At 40.5% G+C, this 15087-nt stretch overlaps 2 protein-coding genes across 9 annotated transcripts in view; one reads left to right on the plus strand and one right to left on the minus strand.

Moving 5' to 3' along the window:
- Positions 1 to 2566, plus strand: part of rnf34b (ring finger protein 34b) — a 19025-nt gene extending 16459 nt beyond the window's left edge. For all 6 annotated transcript variants that reach the window (XM_079657767.1, XM_079657766.1, XM_079657764.1 and 3 more), the window contains one exon: positions 757 to 2566. In XM_079657767.1, the coding sequence (XP_079513893.1) occupies positions 757 to 941 (185 nt within the window). In that variant the 3' untranslated portion in view covers positions 942 to 2566. The remainder of the gene's footprint in view (positions 1 to 756) is intronic.
- Positions 1128 to 15087, minus strand: part of kdm2bb (lysine (K)-specific demethylase 2Bb) — a 27863-nt gene continuing 13903 nt past the window's right edge. Inside the window, exons 13-21 of one of the 3 annotated variants that reach the window (XM_079657762.1) lie at positions 14045 to 14275; positions 12402 to 12545; positions 10979 to 11065; positions 10533 to 10853; positions 9419 to 10449; positions 8748 to 8911; positions 7525 to 7686; positions 6333 to 6551; positions 1128 to 5448 (exon numbers count right to left, since the gene is read on the minus strand). In XM_079657762.1, coding sequence (XP_079513888.1) covers positions 5267 to 5448; positions 6333 to 6551; positions 7525 to 7686; positions 8748 to 8911; positions 9419 to 10449; positions 10533 to 10853; positions 10979 to 11065; positions 12402 to 12545; positions 14045 to 14275 — 2541 coding nt within the window. In that variant the 3' untranslated portion in view covers positions 1128 to 5266. Of the gene's footprint in view, positions 5449 to 6309; positions 6552 to 7524; positions 7687 to 8747; positions 8912 to 9418; positions 10450 to 10532; positions 10862 to 10977; positions 11066 to 12401; positions 12546 to 14044; positions 14276 to 15087 lie in introns of all 3 variants that reach the window. The other 2 variants (XM_079657761.1, XM_079657763.1) reach the window with 2 other exon arrangements.

Below are 15087 nucleotides of genomic sequence, written 5' to 3' on the forward strand. Positions count from 1 at the left end.
GGCGGTTGACCAATCACAACAGAGCTGGCCAGCTAACCAATCAGAACCATCATAATAGGGCCCCTTTGGTAACTTTAACCGGGTGCACTTCTCTGTTCTGATTGCTTGGTTTTTAAAAGTAACATGTCAGTTATTTTAAACATTTAACATAGTTGTCCCATCCACCTTATTGGAAGACAAATATATTATCCTAGGTAAGTCACATCATTTAGTTTTCCATTTCTCCATGACCACCCCTCTACCATTAATATCTCACTTTGTTTGTGCAGTTACATTTTCCACTGCATGATGATGTTTTTCAACATGTTTAAAACACTACATTTCAATTTTATCCTGAGGAATTTCAACATAAATATACATTTGTTTGTATAACTCCAATCCCACAATAGGCCTTACTGAAATAACACTGTGCGTGACTTTAGTGGATCAGATCAGTCATTTTTCAACGTAACTACCTTAATTGTTAAACTAACAATGCACAAAGCAAGGGCACTTTTTCATAACAGTTATGTTTGGGAAAATGTTTTTACTAACCAACTGTGATACTAAATAACAGCTACAAACCTGTTGCAGTACAGGGATACATAAGAGAGGAACTGCTGCTGATAAACAAACAGTGATCAATCATGTTTATATTCATACTGCAGCAGCTTAACTTGGGTGTTGTTATACTGTACACCATCTGTATTTCTCTTGTAGTTTGACGACCCTGCAGAGACCCATTGTAACTGAAGAATAACTGTTTTCCATCCACAGATGGTGTCAAAGCTCAGCTGGCAGCTGATGATAACTTGTGTCGCATCTGCATGGATGCCATCATCGACTGCGTGCTGCTGGAATGTGGTCACATGGTAACCTGCACCAAATGTGGAAAGAGGATGAGCGAGTGCCCCATCTGCAGGCAGTATGTAGTGCGGGCCGTGCACGTCTTCAAGTCTTAAAACTCTGTGTGTGAGCGTCGGAGCAGCCCTCAGGCGTGCACGTGCCAGAACCCTGAATTTCTCCCTGAGGATGAACTGCTGTGCATGACGCCTCGCAGGGCCTAAAGCTGCACGGGCGCCGGCAACTCCCCGGTGTTTGAAACCAGACTGGTGCCTCTGGCCTTCCTCGGTTTGTTTTTCCCCTCCTTACTAACTCATGTTCCAGACCCACTTCTCCTCCTGGTGGACCGTCATCAGCTGCACCGGGACACTCACTCTTTCTCTCTTTGGTCTGTTAAACACACAGTAGAAACCCCTGCCATCACGTTCTGCTCTCTATTGGCTGTTGTTAGATTTTACTCACAGGAGAGGAGAGAAAGGGGAGGAGAGGAAGGGGTGCCACAGATACTTGAAGCGGATCGGATTGTTGTGTGCGGTGAAGAGGAGCAGAAAAATATAAGATCCCAGGGTTAGAGTCAATATGGTTTACACAGTCATGCCACATGACACCATGTTATCTCCCTCAGTGTTCTTATAGGATGTGCAATATCAGAAAAAAAAGAGACTTACATGTGTTTTTATTAAATGTGTATTTATTAATCCGAGCACCAGGTCATCTCGTCTCACACACAGGAGGGTGTAAGGTGCCAAACGTCATGCCTTTTTGATCGATATTTGGTTAGGATTTCACAGTTGATGCGTCGCATCGCCAGCAAGCTTGGTGTGATAGTTTACTCTGTTTTTTCTCAAATGAAATTTAGGAAAAAAAGGGTGTAATAGTAAATATTGGAACACTTTGCTGTGTGAAGGATGTGATTGTTATCTAAAAGTGCACAAACTTGAACGGAAAATAAACTCTTCTTGGTCACACCACAGGCTGCACTACATTCCTGTTACAATGGCTTGAGTTTATTGGTAATTCAACTTATTTCAAAACAGCAGTTTGACAAAAAATATGAACTCAAGGCTCAATCAGTCACTTTTTACTAGGTTTTCAAATTCCACGGGCTTCATCAGCAGTAAAAGGTCAGCGTCCGTGATCTTAGGTCCATGACAGGAGATCCTCTGAATTGCCTCGTCCTTCTCCTGAGGAAGACCATTTGCTAATAAGAAGTTAATAGGTTAGCCTTGAGTGAAAGACTTTGTTTGTACTATTTTAATCTAGGAATCATCCCTCTTTAAATTTAAATAACTGCCACCAAGCAATACCATTTAGTTTCCGAGTCTACCAAGTGTCTTTTCTTTGTGTTGTCCGTTGACATGTGGAAATCCTAGGTAGGTGACAGGTGCTATTTCCTCTTTTCTGAGTGTGACATCAACAAACCCTTTGTCATGTTGTCGAGGCGTCCCTCCAAATATCACACAGTGAGAAGTAGAGGAAGCTTGGTTTACTTTAACCTGTTATGCAAAAGAAACGTTTTGTTTTCTTGTCATGAGATCCATTTAACTCAGATGTCACTAAAATATCTGTGTGTACAGTATGCCTGTGGTACGTTTAAAAAATAAATAAAAAAGCTGTTAAGTGAATCGCATAGGTAGCTTATATTGTTGTTTACTTATAATTCATTAAATGTATATTTTTCCATTCACTTGGGAGACAACATGATTTTAAAGTTATATTAAATTAAATCTACCGTTCTTCAGAATGTATCTACTGTTTTTGGTCGGATGGTTCCTCATTTATCTGATCGTGTTACACTCACAATTAAAGTTGCGTCTGCCATGGTCGCACTTTCTAGCACTTTTTGTCGTCATCTGCTTCAGATCTGAACTCTGACACATGTACTGTAACCAACGCTGTAACTGTACGTCTGTTTGTCGATGCTGCTGATTCTCAAAGATGTCATTCATGGGCAGCTACAGTACTTTCAGAGTAGGAGGTCATCATGAGCCGCACTCATAATCCTGGATCTTTATATTTTGGAATGTTGAACCTTTTTATTTTGGGAAAATGATTTATTAGATTCAATAAAATGCAGTACTACAAACCAGAAAGTAAAAATCTGCTTTTCATTTGTAAACGGCTTGATTTTGTTCACTTTGACAGTTGAGTGGTTGGCATTTGGTTAATTGTCACTTTTCTGATTTGCATTGTTTCTTTTTATAATTATGTTTCTTACTTAAAGGGCCCTATTATGTTCATTTTCAGGATTCATATTTGTATTCTGTGGCTATACTGGGACATGTTTAAAATCTTTGAATGTTCAAAAGCTCTTTATTTTTCTCATACTGCCTGTGCTGCAGCACCTCTTTTCACCCTCTGTCTGAAACCAGAGCCCAGTATGCTCTGATTGGCCAACTGCTTAGAGATGTCCCGCCCCTTAGCCTATCATGTACAATGTGTTGGCGCGCTAGCAAATAGAACGAGGTGTGTGGGAGAGAAACTCCCTCCGGAGGGAACTTTGGGATGTTTGCCTTTGCAGACCATGTACATGCACACAAACAAAACATTATAGGAAAGAGAAACCCCCCAAAAAGCATAATAGGGCCCCTTTAAACAAAGGCTTCAAATGCACACAGCTCAGTATTTAAAATGAATTTAATATCTGAAAGGTTGACTTAACTTTTCCTAGAGGCTTTACATGTACATTATGTACAGATTTACAGTCACTAAAATGTTCATGGAGACATGGTGGTTAAGTAAAAAAAATAAACAGATACAATGCAAATGTAAACCAATCCTCTGAAAATCAAACACTATTGCAAAGTTGCTTTATCCTTAAAAAAGTTTTTTTCAAGAAAAATGCGTACCTATCAAACCATTGATTTCTAAACATCTTCTTTTTAAATAGCAAAACTATCTTTTTTGCAATGGCTTCAAAAACTATGATGAATAAATGTGTCATTTGTGAAAAGGCTGCTGTCTGACAGCATCGGCTGCAAGTACTTTATCATCAGATGTTTAACTAAATTCAAATACAACTTTTAAAGCATGATTTAAAATGAAGAGTCAGTGTCAATAGTGGTCTTCAGTATAATCTACAAAATAAAACAATCAACAAATCCTATTTTACTTTTACATATGCGCAAATCTTTTATGAAATACGTTTTTATTTTGCAGTTTCTTCAAATGGCAAATACTGAATGGCATCGGGCCATAAATCCTGTCTCATATTTTACAAAAAAGAAACAGTGCTTTTGGTTTTTAACAGGATTTCTTAACCTTATGTCAGAAGCTGGTGTTCGGAGATGGATGGCTGGAATGATTTATCGATAATTGCTTTACATCTTCTAAATACAATATTTTGCCCTTTTGAAAAGAACAGTATTCTGCTCACTTTGCTCAAATGTGTGCAGTCAGGGGAACATACGCGATACATTTCTTTACACATTGCATTTTTGACAAATAGGAGAAACATGTCTCTTCTATAAGATTTTTGCAAATGTGATATTTTCCTGGACTTTGTTGTGTCTTTATTTCCAGAAGAATTCACCTCTTTTTGATTATATGGAGTTTGGATAATGACTGGAGTAAACAGGTGATTATATTGTTACACAGTTACTGAATCTATTGACTGTGGTGTAAGCATATTTCTTTGCTGCATGCGGAGATAAAGCGCTTCCTTTCACAAGCAGAGAGACGTTTGTTTGCAGCTATGTGTTAATATAACCCTGATAACTAGAAGCTGTTAGCAGAAATAGCCGGACATTATTGAAAAAATATGCTTTGTACACTTTATAGTGTATGTGTGAAAACATTCATGTATTCATATTTACTGTATCAGTGCAAATGGTATCCTTATACGGAAAACAAAATGTACAGTACCTTAGTCCGAACAGAAACAGGGCACATAATAAAATATAAAAAATACAAACAAGCTACCATCCTACGTTTTGGCAACATATAATTGGACCTTTGCCTCTCAACAATAAAGAGTGTAACAGTAATGCCGATTGATTATCAATTCCAATGGTATGATACTGTACAGTGGTGCATAAATACTGCACATAAATGTATGAAACACTTTCTGATACAAAAATATTACTCTAATGCAACAAACTTTGCATTTGAACAAAAAATAATCTATAAACACCAAAAGATAGTCATGATACAATACATAAACAATCAATATATAAAGAAATAAATAATTTATAAACGGGTGCAAACAACAACAGAAACATTTTTGCGATATTGCCTTAACAGGACAAGATTTCCATTTTTTTTTACATTCGGGCTTAGCAGCACAGCTTCCCTTTTCATGGTTTCACAGAGACAGACAGACGGTCCTGGTGTCTGTTGAGTCGTCTGCATATGTTGACGAAACACAGCGTCGTTCTCCACAAGTCATCTGCTGCCTCCGTGTGGACAGTAGTTTCACTTAAATGTTAAATGTCACAGTGTGCTCCTAGCTGATCTTTTGCAGCAGTTTCTCCTCTATCAGTTCAAACTGCACGCTGACGGACATTTCTGCGATGAACTGGTCGCAGCCCTCCTTGGTCACCTGCTTGCAGTATCGCAGGTCGATGTGACAGACGCTCCCACAGCGCTTGAAGTAGGTCAGCGACTGGTCAGTGACCCTGTTACAGACTGCAGGGAGACACCGTGTTAGGAGAGAAGGAACACATGGAGTATAACGGGTCACCGATACTGACAAAAGATATGACATGTAGGGATTAATCAACACTAGGATGTTATAAGACGTGAAGCCAAAAGGTTCTCTATGGTGAGAACTGTTTGACACAGAAAGCCAAAATGCATTTGCCCCTCAGCTGCTTCCATAATGGCTCTCTAATTTAATGCTTTTCACATTTGATTGTATTGCTGGAACAAAAGTGTCTGACTTCAATCTTTTTAGCCTTTGTGAAAAAAAGACAACCTCTCTGAAATAGTTTCAACAGAAACCCTGATCAGATTTATTACAGGATTGTAGTATTGGACCGCATTCTTTTTACTAAAGTGTGCATATTAACTATTGCACTTAACCACAAAAAAATGCAGGTGTATGGATTGATTTATGTTTTTAAATCCACTAGAGCTGTAGTTGAGAATAAAAATACAACTAATGGAAAAGAAAACTGACAATAAAATAATTGCCATTATTTCAAAATCTAAATATTTGAATGCCAAAATGTCAGAAACTGCTTTTTTCAGCATTACAAAAGTAGAGATTTTCTGTTTTTCTCTGTATATCACATCAAAAATAATATCTTTGGGTTTTGGACTAACATAACGACTGGAATTTTTGTTTGTTAAAACTAAGCGCATACTTTGTATAATGCTCTGCAGGATTGTAAATGATGTTGTTACCTTAGAGGAAAATGTTCCAATTGCATCTATGGAATTGATGTATAGATTTAACATATCCACTATCCACCGTGACTTTGCCATTCAATTAGGAATGCAGAATTGAGCCACTAGGGGGAGCAAGTCAAATGCAGGCGGACTTACAGCCAACCACGACCGGCTCCTACCTGACAGGTTGATGTCAGTGAGCGAGTCTCTGGTGGTCGTCCCGGCCGCCGTCAGGATGTTGACCGACTGGTCCGTGACGTGGTTGCAGTAGCTGAGGTCCAGCTTGGACAGCGAGGGCATGTAGCGGATGAGGAGGCGCAGAGACGTGTCCGTGATGTCCAGGCCCGCCAGCCGCAGGACCTCCACGTTCCGCAGCTTACTCCTGTTGTCCAACTGACCTGCAAAGTATCGAAAAGAGGGGATGAATACATTATAATTCAGTTTATTTGATTTAGCCTTGCGCAAAAAAAGGCAGTCAAAATGGCACATTCTGTTATAGTAAGTTCCTTCTAAAAAAAATAATGCTTTGTACACTTTATAGTATATGAAGACATTCATGTATTCATATTTACTGTATCAGTGCAGTGGTATCCTTATATGGAAAACCAAATGTACAGTACCTTAGTCCGATCAGAAACAGGGCACATAATAAAATAAAATATAAAAAATACTAACACAAGCTACCATCCGAAAGTTTGTAACTTTATCTTGCGCCATTGACCACTATTGTTCAAAAACTATTTTCCCAACATCACTGAGCCACTGGGTGAAATGTTCCCTCATTAAGAGAAACAAGGACATGGTACCTTATTTTGAGTTAATCCCACATAACCAGAATGCTATAATCACTGAGGACCAATATAGTAATAATCCGCAGCTAAAAATAGTCGGAAATACACGCAGCGCTTTTCCTATGTGAGTAACTTTGGCAAAAAAACTGCAGAGCCTCTACTGACATTTTTAAATATAAATGTTATGTGTATATTCACTCTGAATAATTGTCAAAATACTCCCACTTGTGTTTAGCCTCTAAAAAGACTAATAACTATCGAGACAATCTTTTAAATGTTTCATGTGATAAACATTTCTTAAATTGTTCCTACAAATAGTTTGAAAGTAGTTCAACCAATATATATATATTAAAACATGTTCAGTCTTTAATAGTGGATACCAACAAATCGAACTCTAAATCTGCATAGATGTCATAATTCTTTGTAATACAATTCTCTTGTGTTGGTTTCTCACATAAATAAGACTATGTAAAGAAATATGCTACATCACATTTTTCCATGTGTCTATTCTTTGTATGCATGTAAGGGGTTCTGTCAGAATAACTGTTTTCCACAGTGTGTGTGAAGGGCAGGCTGGTACCTGGCCTGTTATCTGTAGGAGGAGACAGCAGGTCCCTCATCTGGGCGTCTTTCAGTCCCTCGACCCACTGAACATCCAGGGTCCGCAGGAGAGGACAGCTGGAGGTGCAGAGGGCAGAGACCGCCACCCAGGAGCACCCTGACAACAGCAGCACCCGCAGACCTGACGGGACAGGAGGACAAACAGGACCTCAGGTTAGACACTTTTTACGATAAAGTGGGAAACACACAACGCTGGAATCAGGATGGTCAGCAAAGCCAATATTGATGATGTTTTAATACATTTTTGTTTTAAATTGGCGATGTTAAATATTTATGATCTTATATCCTGTGGTGTGTGAGGAAGGATAATTATTGTTACATGTTGTTAGGGATTTGCAGAACAAGTATTGAATGGTCCATCTGCCTACTACTACTAAGCTACAATGCAATGCTTTTCTGTAAGTTTCACAAAGTCTCTTCTATGTGGCCACAGGAAGCTTCCCTGCAAACTAAATATAATGCAGACTCACATTCTGTCTGTTGAAGAAGGTGACCTATTTTTCAGCTTCTCCCGTCTCCAGAGTTTTAGTTAAACTGAGCTCACACAATACACCCACACACACAGTGAGTACTTTTATCCAATTAGCTGACTGATCCAGCAGAGACATTTAGAAGAAAAAAAGAAATCTTTATTCAGGAGCCTCTGGGGATATCATTATCCAGTTGGAGGAGCCATATGGTCACATTTGGGAATTTAACTAAAAACTGCCCATGCAACGTAAACATATACTGTTTTTCATCAATTCTTGGAACAGTGATTTTACTGACCTCAGTACATACTTTTTTGCAGACTACATCAGTGCAAATTGGTGAGTAAGAACATACTTATACTGAAAGTTTATATAAATGTAATGGTATCTCTAAATTGGGAATCTGGGGACTTATAAATGGGAACAATTACTCCATGAGCTAATGCATAAGGGGTTGGTTAGGTTGAATTTAGTTAATTATACTTTTCTTCTGGAACCAACCAAACTCATAATTATGTAGTGAGATGAAATGTCAAAGGCCATCAGATCTTACTCGTTTATAATGCATCAGTGGTTTTGATCCCCCATCTGTTTCTTGTGGTATTTAGAACACACTAAGAGCCCGCTCATCTTCCTCCAAAATGGTCTCATTTATTGCGTTTTCATTCAAACTCAAACCTAATGCATTGTTTTGCTGGTTGAATGTATTTACCTGGCAGTCTGTTGATGAGCCAGCTGAGTTGTTTTTTGGAGATGTTGGTCCAGCTGAGGTCCAGAGCCACTGGCTGCCTGCGGATGATCCCGCTCAGCATGAGAGGAGTGATGGACTTACACCGGTTCAGATTGATGTGCTTCCAGAGCCTCTTATCGCAGCACCTGGTGAGAAACACAGCAGATATTTAAATATATATCTATATATCATGCACATTGTTTCAGGTTCATACTTGTATTTTGTGTTCCTACTGAGACATGTCTCCATGCTTTAATGTTCAAAAAGTTCTTTATTTTTCTCATACTGCCTGTGCTGCAGCATCTCTTTTCACCTTCTGTCTAAAACCAGAGCCAAGTCTGCTCTGATTGGTTAGCTGGCCGGCTCAATTGTGATTGGTTAACCACTTAGAGATGTCCCGCCCTTACAATGTATCAAAAGCGATAGCCAATAGAAGCGTGAGCATTACATAGAGCTATCACTATGTTCCAAAAGTAAAGTCCAATTCCAAAGGAGTCCAATTAAGGCGTTCAGACAAATTTGACCATTTACGTGCTCAAAAACCTATACAACGTAAAGGAAAGGGAAACCCCTCTTTTAGAGCCTCTTTAATGTCAAATGAACTGTGGGATACTGTACTTGTGTTAAAACTACAAAGGGCATCTGAAACTCACCATCTGTTCCACGTCCTGCAGACACGCATGCACACGCAGAGGTCTCTGTGAGTCAAGTGACTGAAAACCGTCATCCACATCTCCCTGCGCATCACGTGTGTTTCTCCGTCGTTCAGTGAGAGTCTGTCCGGCGGGGGGCTGATGGGAGGAGGACGGATCACATGGCGCTCCATTTGGATGCATTTTGGCGGGGACCTGCAGGGGAGTGGTCGGGGGCATATCGGTGTGATCTGGGTGCCCCTGTTCCATCCGAGCGGTGAGTAACCACGCGTCGTGTCGTTCCCCTCTCGCCCCCTGTGTGGCAGCCAGTCCCCCAGATCACTGCCGCCGTTATTAAGAGGCCATCTTGGCTTTTGCTCGTCCACCTCGTTCTCAGGCTCAGTTTTTACAGGCCTGTGGTTTTGATTGGCCAGACTGTCCTCGGTTTTCAGTGGCCGCCTGTTTTGATTGGTCAAACCCTCCTCCGTTTTAAGGGCCCTGCGGCTCTGATTAGTCGAAGAGTCCTCTGTTTTTAACGGTTTGCGATTCTGATTGGTCATTGAGTCCTCTTTCTTGAGTTGTCGTCGGTTGTGATTGGCTGAGCCGTCCTCTGTCTTCACCGAGCCGTGGTTCTGGTCTGCTGCCTTGGGAGTCTCCTGTTTGAACTCTTTGCTCAGCTCCTTGTTGGGGAGCCGTCGTCTCTGATGGCGAGCCTTCAGCTGAGCGTCTCCTGAGTCGCTGCTCGGTCCCGCTCTGGGAGAGTTTGTGGTTTGTTCACTTTCTCTGATGGCAGAGGTTCTTATCAGGGGACTTAATAACACCTTGGCTTTGTCCTCTGCACTGCGGTCTCTCTCTTTTTTCACTGTTTCCTCTCCCTCCTCATCTTCTTCTTGGTCCTCGTCGTCATACTCTTTTTTCCCCTTTAGCTTAATCCTTTCCAAAGAAAATCTATCTCCTTCGTGATCTACCTGATCATCTTCTTCATCGTGATCGTTCTCGGTCTTGATGTGCCGCTTGGGAGTCAGAGGGTCATCCGGTTTTGAGAGTTTCTTCTAACAAAGAGTATAAACACAGATTCAGTTACAGTTAAGACTTTCATTTGTTTAGTAGTATATTCAACAGATAAGGGTCTTACCTTCTTTTTTACAATGACAGGTTCATCATTGGTGTCAAAAAGTTTCCTCTTTTTCCTCAGTGGGTTGTCCTCAATCCTCGGCCGGGGCGTACCATCCAGAGACAGCAAGGGGGGGCGTTTCTTCGGTGGCTCGTCATCTTTCCTCTTAGGGACTTCCTCACGCTCTGCCTTTCTCTTAAGAGCAGATGTGGCAGTCAGAGCAGTCACAGTTGCGACTATCGGCGAGTCAGGTTCGTCTTTTGAATCCCGGTTTAACCGCGGCTCTTTCAGTAGAGAGCCAGGAAGGTTGGACGCGTACTTAAATCCTGGCCCCCTTTTTTGCTTTGAGGCCAAAAGGTTAGAAAAACAAACACAACTTTATTTCTCTGGTTCTGAGTTTCTGAGTCAACTGATTAATCATCTAAAGATTCAGACACATACAGAATGAGGTCCATAAAGACACTTACTTTCCCTGTCTTCCCAGCATGGTTGCACTTTGGGCACTCCCAGCAGTTGGGCAATTCATCATTGACTACTCCGTTTGAATCTTTTACCTGAGGAAAGGAGCACATGGAGGAACAGATTTAATTATGCTTTTGTGACGCATGATGTGACCTATTTTAACTCAAGAATGTAAAGAAAAGTAATATCTTATTACTGTAACACAATGAAGTTGTGGACCAATCGTGTGGTTTGTGGTCATCAAACATACATTAGAAGTTGACCATCAAGTTTTTTTCAAAGATGTACATGTGGGTTTGGCTGCATCAATATCAACATATCAGTTACACCTGGGGGGTATACTACAAAGCAGGATTTTCACTTAGCCGGCTAACTTCAGGGAAAACTCGGGGTTTCCGGTCCTACGAAGCTGGTTCTCTTTTTAGCAGGTTAGATCTCCATGGTAACTTATGCTGTGCGGCTAAACTGGCCGGGACCAGATTAGGTTGCAGGCTAAGAGCTCAACTCAGTGAAAGCACTGCCTGCTGACCAATCAGAGCTCAGTGTGCGGAGTTTTAAGCGATCAAGTCATATTAAAGGAGAAAGGAAATACAGAAAAGCTGCCGTTGCAGGAAAGACGGCCGGCAAAAATCACCGACTTTGTGAACGTGAACATTAATAGAATATCACCTCCCATCTTCAGAGCAATCTGACTGTTATAACATTAGCGTTAAGAAAGCTTACTTAAATATCTACCACAACATAAGTAACCGGATCAGAGTAACATTAAGTACAGTCCGGCATATCACATCATAATGTATCATATATTTCCTTATCTGAGTCAGCTGAGCCGTATCTGGCCGTGCAACACTTACAATGTCACATACTGTATGCAGAAGTATTATTTTAAGCAACGCATTAAGTTGACGAAACACTCGAGACAAATGTAATTAAAGTCAGATCCACTCGTGTCTTAGACGGAGCAGTGATATCACAAACCTGTCAATGTACGCATTCAAACACTTTTTCTTTTACCAGCTGTATTCACCTTGCAGGTGCAACTATGTGGCTTTTATCCTGGATAAAGTGTTTAAGTCATGGATGTTTAAAGTTTAACTTCTTCATATGTCTAATATTATAGTTTACTTTTCATTCAGGAAGTATGACGCTGCGCTGTCAGTACGCTTCTTCATGTTTGTGATTGGTCGAATGCTCCAAATACCACCCCTTTCATGTGAACGCGCACCTAACTAGATAGGGCACGGCTGGCTTGAGCGATCCACTTGATAACCCGCGTCGTAGGAGAGTTTAGCGAGAGCGTGTATGTTTTGGATTAGGCCAACCGGCTAACTCAAACATATCCAGGTTAGGTTGAACCAGCTTCGTAGTACAGGCCTCTGCTCTATCCGTCTGATATTATTGAGTACATACTAATGTTGACTAATTTACCTTAAGACAGTTAGGATGAACAATCTCATTGCAGATGGAGCACTCCATGAGCATGAGGTTAAACTTCTCCTCCTCTTCCTCCACTGTGTCCTCTTTCCCTGCCTCTCCACAGACGAGACACACGGCGGTGTGGGGCAGGACAGGCTGCAGACAAACACAAAACAAGAGGCTTGAAGCTAAGGCTGTTGCTTAAAACGTATATTCTTTCAGTCAAAACTGTGATTGATGAACTAGTAAACCCACACCTCCTCACAATACTGTCTTCTATTCATTCAAAGTTTGATTACAATGTTGAGCTCAAGTGAGTGAGTAACCATCTGCAATGTTTTTGTACATGCTACTTGTGCATTAAGGATGAGATGTATTTTGTTGTTGCTTTTCTCTTGGTTTAATCCCTTTTTACTCTTCCACAAATCATTGAAAGTCATGTATTTCATACTTAATTCTATATGCATTATTTTGTATTAATTTAATGCATTATGTCATTACCATCTTCCAACTTGTTGGTTTATTTTGCAAACAAACTAGTGGCCAACATATAGGCTAATTTGGCACACCAGGTTGCAATGAAGTGTGGCATATACTCAGTCTGACTACTGCTTTGAAGCAGTATTAGGGAGTGAACATCCAGAGTGGGTTAAGCATATTGGCATATCTTAAAAGTGGGACACAGATGCTAAAGAGCTTTGGACCGCAAGTGTGGTTTATTGGGACATATGCCAAGTCCTTTCACTCCCTTGTTTATCATGGTCTATCATTCAAAATGAGTCTTTGTCTGTATGCTCTATGATGCAGAAACAATCAAATGTTGATTTTATAAATCCATTCTCCCTATGTGTCTCTGTCCATGGTGCTGAAACATTCTGACATCATCTTTGTGTCTCTCTTCCTGGAACACTACTACAGCTGTTACTACTACTACTTACATTGTTAGATTATATATTAATAGGGTCTACTCGGACATGGCTCACAAGATAGAGGTTGCAACTAGGGGGCGGATTGACCCTGAATAAGGAGACCTTCACATACCTTCCTACCCTTTGGGTATATAAGCCATACTAAACAGCAGCTGGCTTGCGGGATTTTCAAAGGAATCAGTCTGACAGTAGCAATGAAAAGGCTTCTTTAAATGTAAGAAGATGGCATCCGGCTCAAGAGGGTCAACTACTCTGCTTGTGGGTTTGTAATCCACCTTTGCGTTCTTTCGACCCTAATCAAATACCCAATTTGGCCTGATGTGAAGAGCTTTGTTGACTATCCACACCTTCAAAAGGGAGTTACAGAAAAGGCATGAGTAGTACTACTGGTGCAGGGTTAGTCGCTCTTTACAGGGATGCATAGTTTCAGTGTAGTTTGTACAGAGGACAGTGTGTTGATGCAACACATAAGAGAGACAGTGAAGAGTTTCAAGTCATCAAAGAGAGAACAGATCTCTTTTTCTCTCTACCTGTGCCTGCGATGTCTTTTGACATATTAACATTTATGTCACAAAATATTAAGGTTGTCTGATGTTTCCTATATCACTTTAGTAAAGAGATATCATACCGACATGAAAAAGGTTATTTTCGTCTAATCTGACAAATATGCGCATTTCACAGAATGTCAAACACTTCCTTTAACATGATGTCTTTGAATGAACTTACTGCAATGCACTGCCTCATGATGCAGGACTGTTTCATGCGGCCCGGCCCACCAAACTTCTTCATGTCTTTACAGAAGTGGCACTCTCCACACTCCGTCCGCAGGCATGCCTCACACTTCCGGCAGCGCGTCCGCCTCCTCCTGGCGCCAGATGTTCCCCGACACGCTGACAGCTTGACTGCTGAGGCAGGAGAAGCTGCCATCTTAGGTTTCGGCCGGTTTGGAGGCCGGGGCTGAAGGATAAAGAGGATACAGTGTCAGGTAACTTAAATAACAAGGCAACAAATACTTAATAAACAGGCGCCTATAAATAAGTTTGCTGATAAAGGATACATTTATGATTTTACTAAATATTGAGCAATAAGAAGATGCTACAGTCAAAATATGCTACTTGAACATAGGTGTGTGTAATTTAAATAGTGATGTTTTCATGTGGTAATCGTGTGAAGTGGATTTTAAGTATGGATGTGTCAAGACCTTTAAAGGATGCTTTATAATCAGCATTTCAGAATATACTAAATGGTCAACAAACTATTATCAATTTGACATAACAATGTTATTGAACCAAATTTCCAATTTCAGTAAATAAGTAAAAAAGGAAATGAAGAGCTTCTCAATTCATTGTTTTGATTTGCATTTAATTGAAAATGGTCCTAGGGCTCAATAATATGAACTTACAATCATGTTGTGTAATACCAAAAAAAAATCTGAGCATTCTATTAAATTCAACAGGGGTTAGTGACATGTGGATGTAGGCGGTAGGACCTAAACCTTTCTTGGCTCTGGGTCAATAGTTTCAAACACAGTGGAATCAATATATGCAAATGCACACAATACATACTGTATTATCCACAAACACAAATCTGGTCAAACTGTGTACAAACATACAATTTTTCACGGCTGTTAAAGCACAGGCTCTGGAAACAAACACATCGAGAATGTCCCTGGAGGCATCTTTCCAAATGTAGCACTTCACTTGCTTGCATGTTCCTACTTCAAAGAGAAACTGCACTTATGGCTACATTTCACACATGGATCTCTAGGA

The sequence above is a fragment of the Notothenia rossii genome, assembly GCF_949606895.1.
Source record: "Notothenia rossii genome assembly, chromosome: 11".
Classification (NCBI taxonomy): Eukaryota; Metazoa; Chordata; class Actinopteri; order Perciformes; family Nototheniidae; genus Notothenia; species Notothenia rossii.